The following is a 21,206-nucleotide window of genomic DNA, read 5'->3' as shown; positions in this document are numbered from 1 at the left end:
ACTGGTGGGGCTATTCCTTGGTAATAGACGCATTGGCTTTTTAAAGGGTTAGGGTCTTGATGAAATGTGGAAATGTTTGAACATACTTGAATCTTTATCGTTTACGTTATTACTTATGGAAGTCCTCATGTTTAAGAGTGTTATTGTACATATTCCTACACCTGGACAGTTTAGACAGGAAGGTTTGTATCAGCTTACACAGCCATTCGCAGGGTATTTCAGGTCAATGGTTAATTAGCACACTGCTCAGATTGGTTTCAGTATAAGTGTGCATGCTCTCCAACTTACTGCTTTTAGTGTGGTTGGGAGTGACAGACGTATGTTTTGACATGCAATGCCCAAAGGCACTTCGCTGTACTTGAACATTATAAGGGAATTTGAATCAATTGATCCACGCCTCAATTAAATAAAACCCTTTCTTTAAATGCAAGCCAAAATCATCATTTTTTTTTCTCTCCTTTTTTTTATTTATTTATTTATTTTTTACTGGTAAAACGAACATGTTTACTTGTGGAGTTACTGTACATGTGAAGTGAAGTGCCCTGAATTATATTTGAAAATGGCCAATAGGCTTTACACTAGATGTTGAAACATTGGCTGCCTTTAGCCTTTAGCCACAAGAGCATTAATGATGTTAGTTCTGGAAAGGATTTTCAGAATTTCAGGAATCTGAAAGTGAAATAGCAGAAGACACCATGTAAGGACCACAGTTAATAATACATGACACAATTCTTAACCATACAAGACCATGTGTGTCTGTTGTGGGTGAACCTTAAAGCAGCTGAATTCCCTAATTAGAAGAGGTGTCTATATACTTTTAGACATTTTCTGTACAAAATGATGGCAAATTGATGGTTGTTAACCTTCTCCTATAACAATTGACACTGTTTTCTACCAGGAAGCATCCCGAAGTGCTGCGTATCGTTTTCAAGTAGCATGTCCTGCCAGGTGTTGAAGAGAGTTCAGAGATATGAGGTTCAGGACACTTCTGGCTCCTGTGACATCTATGTCCTAATGTAAGAACCTTACATCCCTTTACAAACCTCATTTTTGTTTACAAATGATTATTTTTTTTGTTTGTTTATTTATTACTCTTGGTATGTTTTCTTGTGGTGCAGCTTTTGGAATTATACTGAAGCTTTTTTCACTCCATTTTCAGACTCCACATGAAAAACAAGATGTTCTGCGCAGATCGTAAATACCTTTCCATCTTAAAGTATCCGAAGAAGAGTCTTCGCAAGTGGGTCCGACACTGCAAAAAACAAATAAGGAACATGAGCTGAGACACTCTCATATCCACGCAGTATCTCATCAGCAGCATGTGTTCCTTTCTGTAGTAGTGTTTACACACTATTCTCTGAATGTGATGCTTATTCAGTTGTGCTTGTTATTCAACCTTTTGTAAATAATACACAAATAAACTTCTTCACTATGATTTGCTTCCTTCCTGGTCATTAATGGGCATGGTCATTTTGCATCCGATTTGTCACCCCTGGCCAAATGACATGCATTGGCAATGTATAAAGTGTAAAGAAGGACATTTGCACATTCTACAACACAATTACTGTTTATTTGCTTAGCTTAACAGACTGCAACAACATTACATGTACCTGGGCATAGGTTAGGGCGGGTTAAATGTGTTATGTTTTATTATATTTTAAATTTTAATGTGTTAAATTATGAAATGAAACAATAATTTTTAAAAATGATCTTTAAGTTAGTTTACTATTAAGTTTAGGTTTGTCTACTGTTAATTATTAGTTTGTTTACTATTACATTTTAATTAGTTTACTGTTAACTGTCAGTTTGTTTACTATGAATTAAAGGTTTGTTTACTATTAAATGAAAGTTTGTTTACTATTATTGAAGGTTTGTTTACTATTAAGTGTTTTTACTGTTAAGTTTAGTTTACTGTTAATTATTAGTTTGTTTACTATTACATTTGAATTAGTTTACAGTTAACTGTCAGTTTGTTTACTATTATGTTCAAGTTTGTTTACTGTTATGTTTAAGTTTGTTTATTGTTGATTTTTAGTTGACTGTTAATTATTAGTTAGTTTACTGTTAAGTTTACATTGGTTTACTATTAAGTGCTTATTTTCGCTTAGTAAAAAAAATGTGTTCTTTGAAAAGGGGTGCCCAAGCATTTGCATAAGTCTGTAGCTTTCAAGATAAAGTATTGAGGTCTGTGTTTCACAGTGCAGGAGTCTTCAGATGTTCTTCAATGTACTTAGTAAATACCAGACTCAATCAAATTCGTGTCAGCTCCTGTTAGCCCAGTTTTTGGTGCTAAACCAACAAAGGCTGTAAAAACAAGCCTCACCTTAAAATGCCCAAGCGCTCTAGAAAGTTAATATCATGTTTGCACTAAGATGTTGTACACTAAGAAATTCATGCGTATGATGTGGATTCAAATATTTGGCTTAAGGACATTTTCAATGTTTTACACAATATTCTCAATATTTGCTCTATTTTCTGTCAAGTTCTCTCTACATTAGACAATTTGTGATATGGACGGTGCTGAATTCTGGATATTAAATTCCTACAAACTTCACGGTGTTCCGCTTTCTCAGCCATTTTAAAATCCCCTACAGCTCTGTGTATCCGATAACAATTTTTTTTTATTGTTTTACTTCCTTGTGTCCTGCTAACTATAAAAAACAGTTGAAATAACTATTGCATTAAATTAGATATCCATTAAATATATTGTTCTATTAATATTCAATACGTAAAATTCTGAAAAGTAATAGAAACTATGTTTAAAATGTGAAATTTCGGTTTATTTCAGGTTCCTTATATGTTGTTGTTTTTCACTTAACAGTGTCATTTGAATAGGGGTGCTCAAACATCTGAGCGGTACTTTGCATTCAAAGATAAAGTACTGAGGTCTGTGTTTCAGTGTGCAGGAGTCATCAGATGTTGTTTAGTGTACTTTGTAAATGTCAGACACACACACACACACACACACACACACACACACACATATATATATATATATATATACATATATAAAATTACAAATACATATATAAAACATACCAGGCAAACTATGCATACTACAACAGCCAACAGGTGTTAAAATATTTCTTATCTTAAAATGTAATGTAAACGAGTAAAATATACAAGCTTATTTATGTTCTGCGACCACTCAGTAAATCACTTCTTCTGAAATTTGTGCTTGGACCTAACTTGATCAATGTATTTGAGTCAAATATATAAGTAACTATGCAGAGACTTAGCTGGAACGTATAAATACTGCTGTATTAACACCTAAATCACTACTATTAACTACCAAGGAGTACTGCTGAATTACTTAGTAGGTAAGAGTGAACCAATGACTGTGGTAGTTCACTATTAGCTAAACATGTGTGCAGGAGAACCGCTTACTAATTACATCTGCTTCTCAGTAACTACTTATTAATTACAGGTATCACATCCGCATCACCTGCTCAGCTGAATCCACTTACATGAGAACTATAGATCTAAATCAGCGCATACTCCAACAATTCAGCGTCCAAATGATTTTGTGTGGCTTCTATTATAGCCGATAAAAGTAGTAGGATGAAATTCTATGCTGCTTCACAATAAAGATTATTGTCATTATTAACATATTGCAATATTACATTTATTTATTTGCAATCTGCTCAGTCCAGAAAAGAAAGAGGATTTGTGTATATCAGTAATGTGAAGCAAATATTTGATAGTTTATAGTTTAACATGTTTTACCATGGGATTTCATTTATTTACTTATTTACATTTGTTCACGTTCAGTAAAATAAATCAATAAAATATGTCATTTAACCACGGATGAGCACACTTTTGCACATTTGAGAAAGAATCCTGTTTATTTTCTAAACGTATCAAACAAACAAACAAACAAATAAATAATTCATTTAACATATTTAATATGCTGTTACTTTGTACACACGCCACACTATTTAAAATTCTCTGTTATATTAGGATGAACTTATTTTCTTTCAGAAAATCAACAACACACGTCTTCACTATATGGACTAAAGTATTGGGACACCTGCTCATGCATTGTTTCTTCTGAGGCCAAGGGAAATGAAATACTAGATTTTGAACCATTGCTGATGATCCCCCCACCTCACCCCCACCTCACCCCAAAAGTACTGGATGGAGCACCAACCATCTTACCACAGGAGAGGAAGCGCGCGGGGGGGGGGGGGGGGGGGGGGGGGGAGAGAGATGGGCGGCTGGGGGGTCTTATTAGATAAGCCAAGACTGAAAACGCAGCACTGGCCACCCACCTCAGCCTGACACAGCTTGAGCTGGCCATTTTTCAGGAGGGTGGGTGTGACATACAACGGCACTAGCCTCCCACCTAGCGGCGGCCCGGACTGCGCATTTACCTGAGAGTGAGTGGAGCTCAGTTGTCCCGCATACAGGAAGTTTCTCAGGGTTAAACTGACCGCGCGCAGTGGTTCAGTAACCGCTGGCTTTTGTACACAAAGCGAAGGGAGGGAATCGCTGCACACACACACACACACTCACACACACACTCGTTAACAGTGAGAAACAGCGAAATGGCTGCACTCTTTACACGACAACATTAGGACGACAGGTTACCGGAAGCGTCCTGCAGTAACACCGGGAGCAAGATGTCCAGAAGAACCTCTTCTTTTACTTCACCTCCGTCGCCCTCTTCTCCTTCTCCTCCTTCTTCTTCTTCTGCTGCTTCTGCTTCGTTTTCTTCCCTCCACGCTGCACCGAGAGGTGGCCAACTCGTGAAGCTCATTTCTGCAGTTTTCTACGCTGTCAGTTCCTTTCTCATCATCGTCATCAACAAGACCGTCCTAACCAACTACCGGTAGGTGAGCTGCTGGGCACGGAGGCAGCCTATTTACCTCAGAGCCACGCTGCCGTCCTGCACACACAGCTGTGGCAGCAGTGCTCATATATCTTTACTATTCTGTTTTATGAGTGGTAGCTAGCTATATTTTCTGTAGTCCAGGTGTGCCTTGAAACACTTTACCCATTCGAGTGATCTGTCACTGTGGATCATCCTACAAGGCTCATTCATTTGCACCCCAGCTGAGTGTTTTCCATGTCCAGGCCTGTAGCCCATCTGGACTGCACTGTTAAGTAGTTCCAGTTCGTGCTCATGAAAGATTTCAGCTACTGAAATACTCTGAAGTGTAACGATTCATTCACAAAACGTTTCTGTGTTAACAGGCTAGCCGTATAAACAAAGGTGTGTGTGTGTGTGTGTGTGTGAACCCAAGGGGGATTGAAGTGGGGCCTGGGGACCCTCCTCTCAGGGGTTCTTGACTTTGACAGACAGTCCATGGGCCAATACAGACTTTGCATGTAATCTGCCTCCAGGTTTTATTGGGGAAAAAAGTAAACATTGCGATATATTGGGTTCTGCCATTAATGTTGATTAAAAAATGCTAACAATCTAAAAAAAATAAAGATCCAACAGGCCATGTTCTTAATAATGCACTCTGTGTGTTTAAGATTGGAGTAATCTTGGGCATATGGAATATATATGGCATATGTACCTGAGGCATATATGATATACTCTGCCTCAGGTAAATACTGAGTCATGGAAAATCTTAAGCGAGTTGTAGCATGACGTGTAGGATGTTAATTTGCTTCACGTCACATTGCACATTTTGCGATGTGACTATTGCACATGCGCATTGTGATGCCACTGATTATACAAGCAATTATAGTATTAGAAAAAGAAGTACCAGCTAAAAACCACACCACATCACTGGAGAAGAACTCATGCTCCCATCAAAAATGTCCTGATTCACATTTGCCCAAGCTTTGCACTATAATATTTGAACCGTTTGTCTTGATTGTATTCATTCAAGAAGTCATTGGGTTGCAAAAAGGGTGAGAAGTCCCGGACTACAGGCCTGAACATGGGGAATTCTACGTTAGATTATAAAGGAAATATTGGTGGCAGCTAATTTGTTCAATCTTGTTGTTATTATTTTATTCTGTTAACATATATAAAATCCCTTAAATAAAAAAAGCTTTTTTTCAATAGATTTCCCTCATACACGTTTCTTGGAATTGGACAGGTTAGTTTTCTAATATCACTTTTTGTTTGTGAATACTGAGAACTGTCCAAACCATGAATGTGCTGAAATTCTGTCTGCTTGCCCCCTCAGATGGCATTCACAATCATCATTCTCTACTTAGCTAAAGTATGCAAAGCAGTCAGTTTTCAGGACTTTGACAAAAGCTTACCTGTAAAGGTGAAACATTTGAACATTCTTATATATTTACAGTAATGATACATTTGCAAATTCTAACAAGGTCAGGGTTTGGTGGTTGTCATGGCTGATCTTGTTTTGATATTGGGCTCTTTCCAGATTTTTCCTCTTCCATTACTCTATGTTGGAAATCACGTCACTGGTCTGGGAAGCACAAAGAAATTAAGGTATATTTTCATTTAATGTGTTTTAATGTTTTACTACTGTTCAAAGGGTTTCTGGCCTCCTTTTGATTCACATACATCACGTCCACCAACACATCCAAAACCACTGGAGAATGTTTTTTGCTCTGTACTGCAGTATTATCTGGAGTTGGTGATATGATTTATTCAAGGATGTCATCAGAATTGCATGGAATTTCACCAAAAAGTGAATTTTTTACATATATATATCTTTTTTAATTGAATCGTCAGTCAAAAATATATTATTTATGTTATCTGGAGAACGAAAGCGAGCAAGAGCAAGCACAAGAGAAAAAGAATCAAGTAAGAGTAAGCTTGAGAGCGAGCATGTTGTGGGTTCGAAACTAAAGTAGGGTTATCTTTCTTTTACAGCAACTGTTATTATTGCATTATGGGATGGACACTATAAACTTATGCCATTTCTGGACACACTTACAAACTCCACCCGTGGATAAGAGGCTTTGTAATTAGACACTTGTCATTAATGTGAGTGTTACCTGATTTACACCAATGGACCACCGGTGGGCCTGAAGAGTTATTGCAAACTTCTGTTACCAAAGAACAGCCCGACCAGTTTGTACAGAGGTCCATGTAGTTACTAATAGTACACCTTAGTGTGTAAGTCTTTCTATGTTAAGGGGTTAAAGAAGTTTTATTAATTCAAATGGTCTAAGTGCAACTAAGCTCTTCTCGTTACTGTAGCTTGTTTTGGTGTAGTTTGTCGAGCACTTGTCCAGCTCTAACGTTCATGTTCCACTCTGCTTTACAGCTTACCCATGTTCACTGTGCTCCGGAAATTCACTATTCTCCTGACAATGATACTGGAGTCCAAAATATTGAGGTATGTACCAAGAAAGAGCTCCAGTTTAAACTTTTTGGAGCCTGCTTGGAGAACTCAATGAACGCAGTTTGTTAAAGGAACATCAAGAAACAGGGTGTTCTCTCGTTGTCTGTTGCTGAACATAAAGTCATAGTACGGGTACGGGAACTGCGTCTCTCCTACACTTAAAGTGGAATCGCACTGTATTTGGATGTGTTTGCATTAATCTACCACATGTAAACAAAGTCATTTATGGTGGGTTAATGTGAAATAGTTCACAGTAGGTCTAAAGTAATATACTTATATGCAACTAGAGGTTGCAGTGACCACAGCACAGATATAGCCTTGCTATGGAGTCAAGCAAATTAGGAGCATTAGGAGTCTTGCCCAAGAACTCTTACTGGTAAAGCGTGATGTGCTTGCCATTGCAGGGAATTTAATCTAATGGTCTGCTGCAGATGTTTTGCACTATACTGACTATACTAGCCATTTGCCACTGACCATTTCCTGTAACGTTTAAAAGCATGAAACACAATTTCTGGTTCCTATCACCATCATTGTGACTGTCACTGGCAATGGAAGCCTCCTTACATTCCCTTACTGTAGACTAGTGGACTGTAAGTATATGGCATCGTAATGGTTGTGGATATGAGGAACTGCCAGGCATGTGCTAAAAGTTCAGTTTAACCCTGCAGTATTACTAGCTTTACTGCTGTGTTGGCAGTCTATGCCTAAGACGTTCATATATTTATATATAATATCTAAGCTGATCTATGCAATAATAATTTAAAGACATGGTCCAAACCCAGCTAACATGTCCATGTGGGGCCTGTATGTTTACCCCAACTGGCAGCCAGAAAGTTTTGTCCTTGGGTTTCACGTTGGCTTCATATATGAATGCCCACCAGGCTCAGTGATGTGACCAGGAGGGGTTAAACATGGGCCCCATCTGGGTTGTAGATGTTTATATGAATGCATATAGAGGCCAAGTGCATCTGGACGAAATGTTTTGTTCGGATGTGCAGGCTAGATCTGTAAAACCTGTTTAATCTTACAGAAAAACGTTTTCACCTCAGCTGGTGTGCAGCGTACTGGCCATTGTGTTTGGGGCTCTGATCGCCGCAAGGTACGGTAATCTACTCACAGATTCACTGATCAGCACAGCAACTTTCTTTCAGCAACATGACAGAACCCCCTTCCCTCAAATGCGTAACAAGAACCCTATCTTCTTAATCCTGTCTCAACTGCTATAGCTCTGACCTTGCATTCGATGCAGAAGGCTACACTTTTGTTCTACTCAATGATGTCTTTACAGCCGCCAGCGGCGTGTACACAAAGAAGAAATTGGGAATAGAGGTATGTGGCTTAAAATGTATTATATTATATTGTATGAGAACTCATAGTTACTAGCATTATACTTTAAAACCACCAGCTGCTGTTTACATAATGAATCCAGCTAATATGTCCATGTGGTCAGCGATGGGACCAGAAGGGGTTACACATGGGCCCCATCTTGGTTGTACACTGCCCCATGTGAGATTAGGGTGGGTTGTAACGATGGGGCACATTTGAGAGCCCAACTGGATTGTATTAAAAACACAGGTACAGTCCCACTCAAAGCCCATGCCCACCTGAAATCCACCTAGCCCACGTTCCATGCATATGAGTCCCACTCATGAGCATGTTGGCTGGGAAGTTACTTGAAATGAAACATTACTAGTTACCATAGTGTCAAAGGTGTCAAAAGTATTCACATTCATTACTCAGGTAGATACTAGGGTTACTAAAGACTTCTATAGAAGTTGAAGTATCAACTTAAGCTTTTTACTCAAGTACAAGTGTAAAAATACTGGTTTCAGTATAAAAGTAAAAGTAATGTAAGGAAAACAAATGCCAAAAGCTTAGGCCGCACCACAGGGGCCTATAGTGCACTACCCCACCTCCCCAAAAACACATTTCTAAAAGCCATAATGACGATAATATTATATTAAAATGTTAATATTAAAAAAGGTTGGGATGCACTAGGCTGCCTGTTTCAGCTGCAGATCTGCCCATTGAAAATGAATGCCTTTTAGTAAAATCAGATATATTAAAGGAGCATCTCTGTGCACTACTGAGCGTTAACATGTGTTTCATGGAGGGAAAATATGATGAGTAGTTGTCTATAAGTATTGTAATGATGCAAAAAGTCAAACTTCAGAGGCATGTGATCAATAAGCTTTATTGGAGTGTAAATGTGGGGCTTAGTTTGGGACATTTCACCCGAGTTCTCCTGAGTCTCTGCCAGGGCATCTTCATACTAGGCTACATACGTCTTCTGTGTCCTTGAAGGAGTGTGACGTGACATGTGCAGGTGTGATGGATCACTTACAAGTATATGTTCATATTTTTCATCCAACCATTCAAATTCACACTTTCTGGATGGTGTGATTTATCTGGTTAGTTAGGAGTAGAAGTAAAATGTCAAGTGAAAAAGAATTACTCCAGTAAAGTATAGATAAACAAAGTTACTACTTAGGTATGGTAACAAAGTATTTGTACTTTGTTACTTGACACCTAATGTACACTAAAACTTCCACAGCCTACAAGTTTCTTGTTTTGGGTCTGATTCTTGATTTTTGTTTGCAATGCACTTTGTAGACATTTGTGTAGTTATACACAGCAAAAACATCCTCCAGCCTCCTGTTATTATTTGTTACTGTGGCATTAAGACTGATATATGTAAAATCTCTTTTCTGACTGGTTTCCATGAATTGCATTTACATTAACCCCTTTATACAGCCAATGGACATCCGACAGGCCTAAAGTGTTACTGCAAACTTCCATTATCAAGGAATAGCCTCCAGTTTGTAAAGACGTCCCTGTAGTTGCTGAATAATACACCTTAGTGTGTAATAAGCCTTTCTGCGTTATGAGGTTAAACTCTTATATAAAAATAAAATAATAGAAAATTACATTTTACATTTTATTTGTCCTTGAGAGTTACGAATTAGGAGATTCTTTGTTTTGACATTGACATTGTTATTTTTTGGGAAGTGATTTATTTTTTTTATTGACTTGTGAAATTGTAATGCTGTGTAAAAATCTTCTAAAAAATTTTGACTATATTAATCATATTATATGCTCTCTCTGAGGTTTAATTTTTTTAAGTTTGCACTCAGTTTTTAGTAAATGATATGATTATATATAAAACTCTTGGATTGGTGAAAGAAATTCTTTGTGAATGGCTCTATATAAAACATTTAAAAATGGGTCTGTATAGCACTAAAAACAGACGTTATGAGTTAAATAATCCTTTTTGTTGACTGTTGGAAATGTAAAAACCAGTGGAAACATGTCCTGAATGTGGGGCCTTTCCCATAAAGTAAACACTGGCTTTATCTGTCACCTATTAACTCTGCCTTTAATCCGTAGTGATGTTTTCTTCTGCTTTCAAAAGGGCCTCGGCAAGTACGGGCTTTTATTCTACAATGCATTCATCATCATTATACCCACTATTTTGGCCAGTGCCTACACCGGAGATTTGGAAAAGGTAAATGACTGAGCAGATAAATGGAAGATTAGTTAGAATAATTAAGTGAAAAAGGGTGCTGCAGCTGCACGACATGAACAGATTCAGTTCTGTATGTTTTCTTTTCTAGGCCATCATGTTTAAAGGGTGGTTGTCACTGAGTTTCATTGTATATTTTCTGCTGTCTTGTGCCATGGGGTACGTTGCACTTCATTTTGTCATTCTGTAAATCACAATGCGACTGTTTAAGTGACTCAGTAAGATCCATAATCACTTGGATGTTCCTCTTTTGACAGATTTGTACTGATGTACTCCATTGTTCTGTGCAGTCACTACAACAGTGCCTTAACCACTACCGTTATTGGGGCAATTAAGGTTTGTATAAAGTCTCTTCCTTCCATTTTCTATTTATTTATTATCATTATATGTAATTTCCCTTTGTTCTATGGTCCTCCAAATCCTTGCCCTAGTGCCCTAGTGCCCTTGCCCATTTGTAATTATAATCAGCACAAATCATTCATAAACGTAGTGAGTCCAGAGTAGTACAGCAAAGAAGGACCAGCACAATTCAAAGCAATTCAAAGCAAAATCAAGTCACTGTTTTTGTCACGTCATATTATACAGGTGTAAAGGTGAGTGAAAAACCTGGGTGCAACATCCCTCTAAAAAATAGAAATACTGAAAATTTACACATTAACTTATACTACACATAAACACACATTATACATACTCTTTATTTACAATATTGCACTGGTTTAAAGCAGTTTAATATACAGTTTTGATATAATCTGAATGTTTACATTATTTACAAAAGGAACTGGCTAGGTGTGAATTCAGGTGTAGTGTGGGGAGCAATAATGGTTGAGAGCAGATGGAAGCAGATTTACAAGTTTTGGAGTATTTTCCTTTGCTGTTTTTCAAGGTTTAGTAGGTCCGACAAATGGTTCCCCCGAGCGATGCCATAGAAGAACTACTTTCGGTTCCATAATGAACCTTTATGTCATGACAAGACTTAAGACTCACACATCTCTATTACAAACACGGTACTTTATGTAACCAGAAGTGGTTCTTCTATGGTATTGCTCATCAACAGTTTGTAGGACCTTTATTGTAAAGAGTTTATATGCATGCCAGTGAAGTGCCCCTGTACAATTTAGAAAAGAAAGAGACAGTAAACAAGTAAACAAACTGAAACAAAGAAAGCAAACAAAAAACACGCAACCAGGTGACGACCAAAGTGATTTGCATGTACACTGTGTGGACTAAAAAAAGTATTGGGACACAGCAACAAGAGCATTAGTGAGGTCGGGCTGTTGGATGATCCTCACCTTTGTACTTACTTTGTACACTTTGTACCCCTCTAGCCCATGTCAGGCATTTGGCATGGGGCTAAGAAGTTCAAGTTTATCTGCTCCAGTGAGTCCTTTTCTATTGGCGATACTTTTCTACAAGTACTAGACGATCTGTGTTAACTTAAACTGCCTGAATGCATCCATTAGAAGGGATGTCCACAACCATTTGGATATATAGTGTATCTTTCTTAGCTGTGATATTAGGTTTTTGAGTTTCCTTAGGTTTTTTTCTGATGTTTAGAGGAGATGTACTGGAACTTGCACTTGGTCATCTAATACTTTGTGCAGTAGAGCAGTGTTTTTCAGCCTGTGTGCCACGCGGCCCCCCAGTGGGCCATAGTGGTACTGTTAGGAAGGCAGTGGCTGTCAGTTTCTTTTTTGATGCAAAGCTCTTCATAGACCTGGTCCCTTACTCACTCACTCATTCACTCACGTTTAACATACTGTAGTTTCTACACAAGGCAATATTAGTTTTTGAACGCTTGTGGTGCTTCATATCAGTGACACTGTGTCCTTGATTTTATGTATTAATATTTGTTTATGTATATAAAATAACATATTTAGGGCAAGCTTGTTGATTGGTCTGGTGAAACAGCTTGGTAGTTATGTGCAGATAGGTACTATATCCGTATCTATCTGCTGGTCTCTCACCCTTTTCAGCACATTCAAAAAAGATTTTTAGGAATTAAGGAGAACAAGTAGTGTCTGGTGAGCGGAGATGAGCAAAGACATTCTAAAGGTGTACGTTGCAAAGGTTTCAGGACCCCTGCCATAGAGGAAATAGTTGCTGGGTAGCAACAAGTAGAAGATTCTAGTGTAAAGGAGCAAATTGGATAGAAATGAATAAAAATATTGTCTATTAAAAGTTTCTGTATGTATATACTTATTATATATAAATATATTTATCTGTCTATCTTTCAAATCTTCAGAATGTGACTAGGAACGCATGTTAATCATTGCACAAATGCATTTGTGATATGACATATAGCATTTTTCTCTATCACAGAGGTTAACTTATTGATCATTTTATGAAGGCTGGTCATTCTCAGATGACTGTTCATTCATATTATTTTTTTTTTATATATTAATATATATATTTATATATATTTTTTTTATATATTCATTTCCGTCATTGTTAGATAACCTTTGATCATCTAACATTAGTCACTGGTTTTCACTGATTGATCTAAATTCTTTTGTTTGTTTACTCATTCATTTATTTATTATTTTTAATATGTGTGCAAAGATTTTTCAGTAGAATTTTGTCCTGAACAGAATTATTTCTGCTTTTCGTAGAATGTTGCTGTAGCCTACATTGGAATGTTCATTGGCGGAGACTATGTCTTCTCATGGCCAAACTTTATAGGACTGAATATATGGTAGGAAATATATTTTATAATAATAATAATAATAATAATAATAATAATAATAAATAATAATAATCTACTTTTACTTTCCCCCTTCAACCCCTTCAGTATCTCCGGTGGCCTGGTGTACTCATACCTGACCTTCCATGGTGGGTCTTCTGCACAAACAGCGAACCAAGAAGAGGGCAAACTGAGAGTTCACGTGGTAGAAGAGGACAGGGCTGAGAAAAGCCAGTTCTCGGATGTACTAACACTACAGTCTGTTAGGCCTGCAGTCTGAGACTGGATCTCTGCAGTCTATGAAGTTACAATCAGGGTTTATTGTTTACATAAAATCTGTAGCATACTTCCTTTTTAGATATGCTTTCTGTTAACTTATTGTGATCCACAGTCGATGTAGTTGTAGTCCTGAAAATGACGCTTGATGTATGGCCCTGCCAGGTGACCAATGTAGCAATAACAGACCTTTTTATACATAGTGCCCTCATTTCAGGGGCTGTTAGTCAGGAGTGGACAGGGTAAATAGGTATATCCTTTTAGGCTGCAAAAATATAGAGCCAAAAATATCTGAGTGGAAGTACATTAAGTATGTAGTAAAGTACTATTTTTGTAATTTAATGTGTATGATAAATAATTGGTCCTAACACAAAGATTCATTTGCATAATTGTGGGTTGTTTTATTTTAAAGTGATGTTTTTATAGTAATAACAAATAAATCATGTAGCCAATTAATTGATTGGTAGGAGAAAAAGAGAATGATCTCCTGGCCTTCATCACTTAATGAGTACTTTAATGAAATTAATTAAAATGAAGGAAATTCTCTTGGAAATACAGCTATTCAGTGTAAATACGTATTCAAGTTTAATAATAATTGATGAACATAAATGTATATATTTTTAAGTATAATATGGTGCTTTGTCGGTTATGCGTTGCAGAATTAGAACTAAAACGATGGCTAACAGAATATTTAGAGTTTATAACAGACAATACAGACCATTAAATATCACCATCAACGAGGTGGAAGGTGGAAGGCCAAGGAATGCTTTTTCTAATAAACAAGGATTGAATAGATCATGTGTCAGAAACTACCATAACATGTCCTTACTAGATAATTACTGCTATCTCCTGTGATCTAACCAAATGCCTTAAATCTTAGTGACCGGCCACTACGATCATCACCCCGAACGCACTTCTAAAGCAACTATGCAGATTTTTAAGGCCAAAAATGTAATGTTCTTGCCTTCACAGTTACCATTTGTTGCCAGTGCAGATATGTGTTATATAGCGATGAATGTGGATCACAGACTTTAGGCATACCTTGATTGCAAAAAATTGGTTCTTGTATCTATGACAATATGGATGATTGCAATTTTTTCTTAAGAAATAGAAACTGAATGAGTTTTAAAATACTGCTTATGCGGTGCATATTTTAGTTATGTTCATATAAAAACAGAAGTCATGTGAATGCAGAACAAATTTGCCAGTATTCATTTGCTGTGAACACATTAAACAGGTTTTGGTGTTACATTTTGTACTTTTTGATTGTATACCTATAAAGTGCTAAAATATTGCAAATATACAAATTGAACTATTTATTTTGGTAGTATTCCAAGAATTGAATCAAATCCAAAAACAAGATTTTAATAAATCATTCGTTGATCATTGTAATTTTCTGTTTTTTTTTTGCGAGGGCTGTATGTAATTTAGACACACATTTGTTTGTGTTTATGTGTGTGTGTGTATATATATATATATATATATATATATATATATAAGTTACCAAACAAAAAACTAGTAATGAAGCACAGGTGTAGTCAGTCATTTATGGCATTTAATGAAAACCAGCAGTTCTAACACTAAAAAATTGTCTATGGGAAAATGCCTGCTTTACACATTTACAATGCCATTTCCACACTGCAAACTTTCCATGTTACAGATCGAACAACCTGATTTACATTCTGTTGTCACAAAAAACAAAGACAATCACAAAGAACGCTTCTAAGAATTCAACTTAAAAGGTATACCTTGTGCAGCTTTCCAAATGACTTTGTGAAATATATTATTTCTATATATATGGAAACATACAAGAATTAGGTTTACTTAATAAATGCACTTCTCGTTGGATGTTTAATAGACAAAAATGCTTTCCAGTTGCTTGATTATTTTTTTTTTAATGATCTGATTAGAACATTGTTTAATTAACTCCTCAACACACTGGCATCTGAGTTCATGCAATAAGTCCATCCAATTCTATCAAAGGGACAAAAGGGCTTTATGTCTTATTACTTTTTTTTTTGGAAAAAGAATCCTAACAGAAAGCCAATTGATAAAAAAGGCTTTGGGAGACGAAACTCTTAATGTAGTGTCGCAGGCTGCGTATATGCTGCATTCAGCACAGAGCAAAGCTCTTGGCATGGCCAAAACAAGTGCTTTCAGTTGGGTTTAAGTGAGAACTGTTGGAAAGTCTTTGTGCTGTCACGCTTCGCAAGCTGATGGAACCACTGCCATAACCATTGACCCCGCTGTCGAACTGCTGATGTAGAAGTAACACTAAATGTAAATGATTCTGAACTTGTAACCATGAAGCTTCGCCTGCTCTAGGCTAGTATATATGCTTATACTGTATGTCGGCAGAAAGTATACGGAGCGTTCTAGAGTTTCTCTGAGCAAGAGTTAGTCGCCGTCACTGCTACTCTCCAAAACCTCCTCTAAACCTCCAAACCAGACTGACGGAAGTGAGGTGACCGGCTTTAAAAAACCAACAGCGGTGTTAAAATACAACAGAAGAGCGAGTGGACTGAAGCAACAACAAAAGGTCTATGTGCAGCAAAATCATACTACTGTTAAATTTCAGGTGCAACTTCTAATATAAAAAGAGAGTAGCATTACAGCCTTTCCTTTTGCTTGCTCATCTCTTGCTTTCCCTTCATGGCCAAATACACAGAGCCTATACTGGTTTCATCTTGACTGGACAGGTTATACCATCGCCAAACATTGAGTGCGGTATCTGAACGCACCCTGTATCACAACCACACACTCCAAACGTCCACCTATGTACAGAACGAACACAAACGTCTTCACAACGTAACACACAAACAGGTATGGGGGGGGGGGAAGAAAAGAAAAACTCGTTACCACAAAAAAGTGCACAACACAACCAAAAGAAACCAACAAAACATGAAAATGATCGTCTTTCTTTCTTACTCTCTCACTCTCTTTGATAAGCAGAAGAAAAAAGAACATTCTTCATATAAAGACATCTAACAAAGTAGCAGCCTAACGTTAAAATGAAAGCAAAAATAAGGTGCTTTTAGCTTATGCCAGCCTCACAGATACACTGGTAGGCTGGAAATCCTAGGGTTGCAAACATGGGTAAAATCGCTAGTAATGTAAATTGGACGTTAAGAGATCCTGTTCGCAACACTGTGCCTTACGCTGGATATTACTCTATGTGCTGCAACCCTAGGCTATAGTTTACACTGGTGAATTCAGGGAGACAGGTTGTTGGCCAGCTCGATGAGAGCCAGTGCCCCATGGAGGCGCTCCCTCTGTTCTTGGAGGCGTCGCCGGGCTGCCCCGCCCCCACTGCTGCTCTTCCCCTCTTCTGGTTCCTCTTCTTCTCCTTCATCCGAGGGCAGGAAGTCCATGGGGTCCTGCTGCTCCTGGTCCTCCATGGCAACTTTGTTCAGGGGTTTCCCTTTACTTGGAGCAGGGGCTCGCTGCTCTCTCATCTGCCAGTACCTGAGAATGAAGTGTGGTTAGGACTTGTCTGATTGGTGCTGACCAAGGTCACGCTTGTGTTTGTTAGAAGTAGTCGAACAACATGCTCTCCTAAGACGATTAGTTACAGTTTCTTTGCTATTTGTGTTTATGATCTAATAAAAGCCGAAGGCTTACTTTGCTAACCACTCTGCCACAGCCTTGTTGTCAGCCCCCTGGGATTTCCCTGCCTCTGCAGTGGGCTCCTCTCTTTTCAGCCTGGCATATGGGTGCTTAGGGCAGTGTCGATTAGCATGAGTGAAGCGGCTTCCGCAGCCTGGACGGAAAGGAGAAAGAAAGAAAAAGATATATATAAATATACAGTTAGCATTTTTATGTACCAGGCTTTCCCCTCAACAATCTCTCAAGCTTCACTCTCATAGTTGTTGCTGCTCCCAAGTCACATTGTAATCGACCTACAGCTTCCCCTCACCTTTCTCTGAGCAAACGAAGGGCTTCTCTCCAGTGTGGAGGCGCTGGTGGGTCTTCAGCTGGCCACTCTGGACGAAAGCCTTCCCGCACTCCGGGAAATCGCACAGGTAAGGCCTCTCACCTGAGAGAGAGAGAGAGAAGCCAGCAGGTGAGACTTCATTTCACAGTCCTGCACAGATTACAGCGGCCGGGTCAGGTGCCTGGGACTTACCCGTGTGTGTCCGTTTGTGTGCCTGCAGCGACTTCTCTCTGGGAAAGACCCGGTTGCAGATGTTGCAGCGGATGCGGCTGGTGGAGTTCTCGCCCTCACTGATTAGCTCCCGGACCGTGTCGGCCCGTGGACGGCCACGCCGGATCCCATCCTAGGACAGGCCGTAAGAGTTACAATACATGTTACAATTAAGGTCCTGAAAAGGGTTGTTCAGCTCTTATAACTAAAGTTATTAAGTAGTAATAACACGTTTATATTACTAGGTCTTACATCTGTGAAGGAAAAGGACACGTGAGACCCTAGGAGACGCTTTCCACCCTAAAGTAAGGGTATAGGGCACATATAGGGCCTCACAGGGCAGATATCCACATTTTTACCAACTGTACGTGGTGCGAGTGTGAGCACAGTGTGCTTTTCTTCTCCAGAGCTTCTAATGTCCGCTGCTTTTTGGCGCGCAAAGCTGACGTCATTTGAAAAGCCAGCTGCTCCAGAATGAAGAGGGTTTTAAAATCCAGTCTAAAGGCGGGCCTTTTACAAAGCTACCAAACCGTGTGCCACAAAATAACGCCCGACGCCACCTAATGCAACGCTACAACCACCGTCCTCCTGACCTACACACACTCGCATCGTTTCCAGCCGGTATTTATAGTGTATTCCTTTGTTTTAACGAAGTTCCTGACGTGCCATAGACCCAAGTGGGCTTTTCCCTCAGACCGGTTTCCCTCCAAAACGCCTTCAAATCGACCAAGAGGTGCTAAAATAGATCCCTCAAAGTCAAACAACACCCTTACCTTTAAGTGCTCTGCGGAGGCGATGTCTGCCTCTGTAGCGGAGGGGTTTCTGGTGGGAGAGGCGGCCCCGCTCCCTGATCCGGGACTCAAAGTCACATTGTGCGCGTTCTCCCCCCATCTCCAGGGGTACACCATGAAGTCGCTGAAGCCCGGGCTGGTGGGCATCACTGATTCCACAGTTTTTGGTTTTATCGGGGTAGTCTTGATGACGGACACCAGGACCCTTTTTGGCGAATCGTTACAAAAAATAACTTGAGGGTGTTTGCTGTCAGCCATGGTAGAGAAAAACAACTATAAAACTGAAAAAAAAAAAAAAATAATAATAAATATATAGGTTTATATAAAATTATTAGACGATATAAAAGTGTACAGGCTGTATAAAACCCTCCACGGAAGGCTTGCGGGCAACAAAGTAGCCGTAGAGTGAAGAAAAGTATCCAGTAGCAGAAACCTCTCCTCTCCTCTCCTCTCGAGTCAGTGTGTCTGCTGTTCCGGAGATCTGAGCTGATTCTGTAGTACAGTTTTCATTTCCACGCAGAAATGTTTAGCAAAAAAAAAAAAAGCAATAAAAAAAAAATAATAATAATCTCCGTCTGTGCAAGTAAAGGTAGGTACTTTCCGCCCTTCCCGCTGTCAGGCTCGTTACAGTGACCCGACCTCTCTGCCACTTTTCCCGCGTTAGAAATCGCGCCTGAGCGGGACTCAGCCAATCAGCGCCAAGGATGTTACAGCTCGCACCGGTGTCACTGGGGAAATAGCCTATAGCAGAAGGAGAAAGACCGAGAGAGCGAAAAGTGACCAATTGGAGGTGTAGGGCAACAGTCTGTGCTCTGATTGGCCCGAAATAAATCCCACCAATAGGGTTTAAACAGTCCAGAGCGCGCCGCCGCTGACTGGCGGCTCGGTGAGCCAACCCGGGCGCGCCGTTCGCCTCCCGCGCGCTTCAACGGATGTTTACGCTTCTGTTTAAAGGGAAAGGGAAGGAGGCGCGAAGGTTACGGTTATGTAAGCAAACCGCCAAAAACACCATTTCTCCTGAAACAGAGGCTAGAAAAGCGTTTACTCTACAACACGGTGTACCCGACAGATCCACTTACTACACAGCCTGCTCTTATAACCGGGTTATTACACGGCTTATAACTGCATTCCTGATGAAAGCCATACTGTAGCGCCAGCTCGTTCGTTTCTAACATCCGGTGGGTTAATATTTAGTCAGCGCTGGAGAATAACGTTAGCTGTATAACCCTGGTCCATCACACAGAGACCTTCCTTTACACAAAAACCCCGCATGCTTATGTTATTGAGCTGGCACTGTAGTGTATGAGAGGTGCTTAAAAAAGGGGGGAACAGGAGTAGAGGACTGGTGAGTGAGGATCAGGCAAGCTTGTAACTGTTAATCGGCTTCATAATAACGTGATAACAGTTCAGACTGACCTGTAAATTATTATCTATAAGTATAATGCACTGCAGGGTCTGAATTCATGTTAAACTCTACATTAATGCATCCCAAGTCATTTTTTCAGAGTATTCGTTTGCATTAAGTAAATGTGTGCTGTCCAATGACAAACATGCATCTCCAAGGTGGTGACTTTACAGGAGAGGGCAAAATCCCTATTAGTGTTGGACACATGGAAACTGGCCTCTGCTTTGAACCCATCCATGCAGTGAACACACACAAACACTAGTGATCAAACTAGATCAAACACACACACAGTGACCATGAGCACACGTGCCCACAGCTTGCCAAATGCAGGTATTGAACACACCCACCCACCCACACACACACACACACAAGCCTGTCATCAATAGCCCGGTGCACAAACCATTGAGCCACCACAAAGATGCAAGGTTTTCATTGGACAGCAGTGACATAGTTACATTGCTTGCTGCCACGTTATGCACTTTTTTGTTGTTGAACTGATAAACCTTTTTGAAATGGGATCCTTAAGAAATGTTAAAAACCTTATGCTCATCCTCAGAGTCATCCCATCCAACAGGACCAGCCGTTTACGTATAGCACTTTTCTTTCCGCTGGAACACCGCTGCTTCACGCAAGGAAACTTCAGCACTTTTTCATAAGGAACCCAGTTATGGGTTCATGCATCAGTATCAGTGTGCCAAAATAGACCAGTTTAGATAGCACACTCATAAATACAGTCCAATAAATAAGAGCAGTCCAGAATGACCAACCAGATAAATCATATAATTAATCCACATGACAAAACAATTTACCAGTTGGTGCAGTAGATTCCTAGAAAATCAACAGACTCAGCATTCATGATATGCATGCTCTTGAGTGTGTGTATTTAAAAATATATATTTAAAGTGGTGTTCAGAAAAATAGCAGTGTGGATTTTAATTAGTTAGCTCAATCAATCTGCGATGAAACAGGTGTGAATCAGGTGGCCCTTATTTAAGGGTGAAGCCAGCACATGTTGTACATGCATTTCTCCTTGAAAGCCTGAGAAATGATTAAATTATTGAATGAAGTGCGGACAATGATGGGCTGTTCAGCTAAAATGATCTCCAG

At 39.2% G+C, this 21,206-nt stretch overlaps 2 protein-coding genes and 1 long non-coding RNA gene across 4 annotated transcripts; 1 reads left to right on the top strand and 2 right to left on the bottom strand.

The window, feature by feature from the left end:
- Positions 1-481: 481 nt before the first annotated feature.
- On the bottom strand, positions 482-4,857 carry LOC140557472 (uncharacterized). Its single transcript, XR_011979821.1, has 3 exons — positions 4,591-4,857; positions 1,203-1,252; positions 482-669 (listed from the first exon to the last, which is right to left on the bottom strand). It is a non-coding gene; the product is annotated as an uncharacterized lncRNA (long non-coding RNA).
- Positions 4,390-15,103, top strand: slc35d2 (solute carrier family 35 member D2). 2 transcript variants are annotated; one of them, XM_072681926.1, is made up of 12 exons: positions 4,390-4,831; positions 6,023-6,056; positions 6,147-6,233; positions 6,351-6,418; positions 7,203-7,274; positions 8,311-8,379; positions 8,507-8,609; positions 10,693-10,785; positions 10,895-10,962; positions 11,094-11,139; positions 13,413-13,495; positions 13,592-15,103. In XM_072681926.1, exons 1-12 carry the CDS (start codon positions 4,623-4,625, stop codon positions 13,761-13,763), a joined length of 1,104 nt encoding a protein of 367 aa, XP_072538027.1. In that variant the 5' UTR covers positions 4,390-4,622; the 3' UTR covers positions 13,764-15,103. The 2 variants fall into 2 exon arrangements, with proteins under 2 accessions (XP_072538027.1, XP_072538026.1); XM_072681925.1 differs by having other exon boundaries at positions 11,061-11,139.
- Positions 15,104-15,292: 189 nt separating this feature from the next.
- znf367 (zinc finger protein 367) lies at positions 15,293-19,306 on the bottom strand. Its single transcript, XM_072680974.1, has 5 exons — positions 18,677-19,306; positions 17,886-18,036; positions 17,676-17,795; positions 17,381-17,519; positions 15,293-17,224 (listed from the first exon to the last, which is right to left on the bottom strand). The coding sequence occupies exons 1-5, from the start codon at positions 18,950-18,952 to the stop codon at positions 16,972-16,974; spliced, it is 939 nt and encodes a 312-aa protein (XP_072537075.1). The 5' UTR covers positions 18,953-19,306; the 3' UTR covers positions 15,293-16,971.
- Positions 19,307-21,206: the final 1,900 nt, after the last annotated feature.

This window comes from Salminus brasiliensis, chromosome 6 (genome assembly GCF_030463535.1).
Source record: "Salminus brasiliensis chromosome 6, fSalBra1.hap2, whole genome shotgun sequence".
Classification (NCBI taxonomy): Eukaryota; Metazoa; Chordata; class Actinopteri; order Characiformes; family Bryconidae; genus Salminus; species Salminus brasiliensis.
Note: the sequence above shows the minus strand (reverse complement) of the source record. Positions and strands in the feature narration are given on the sequence as shown.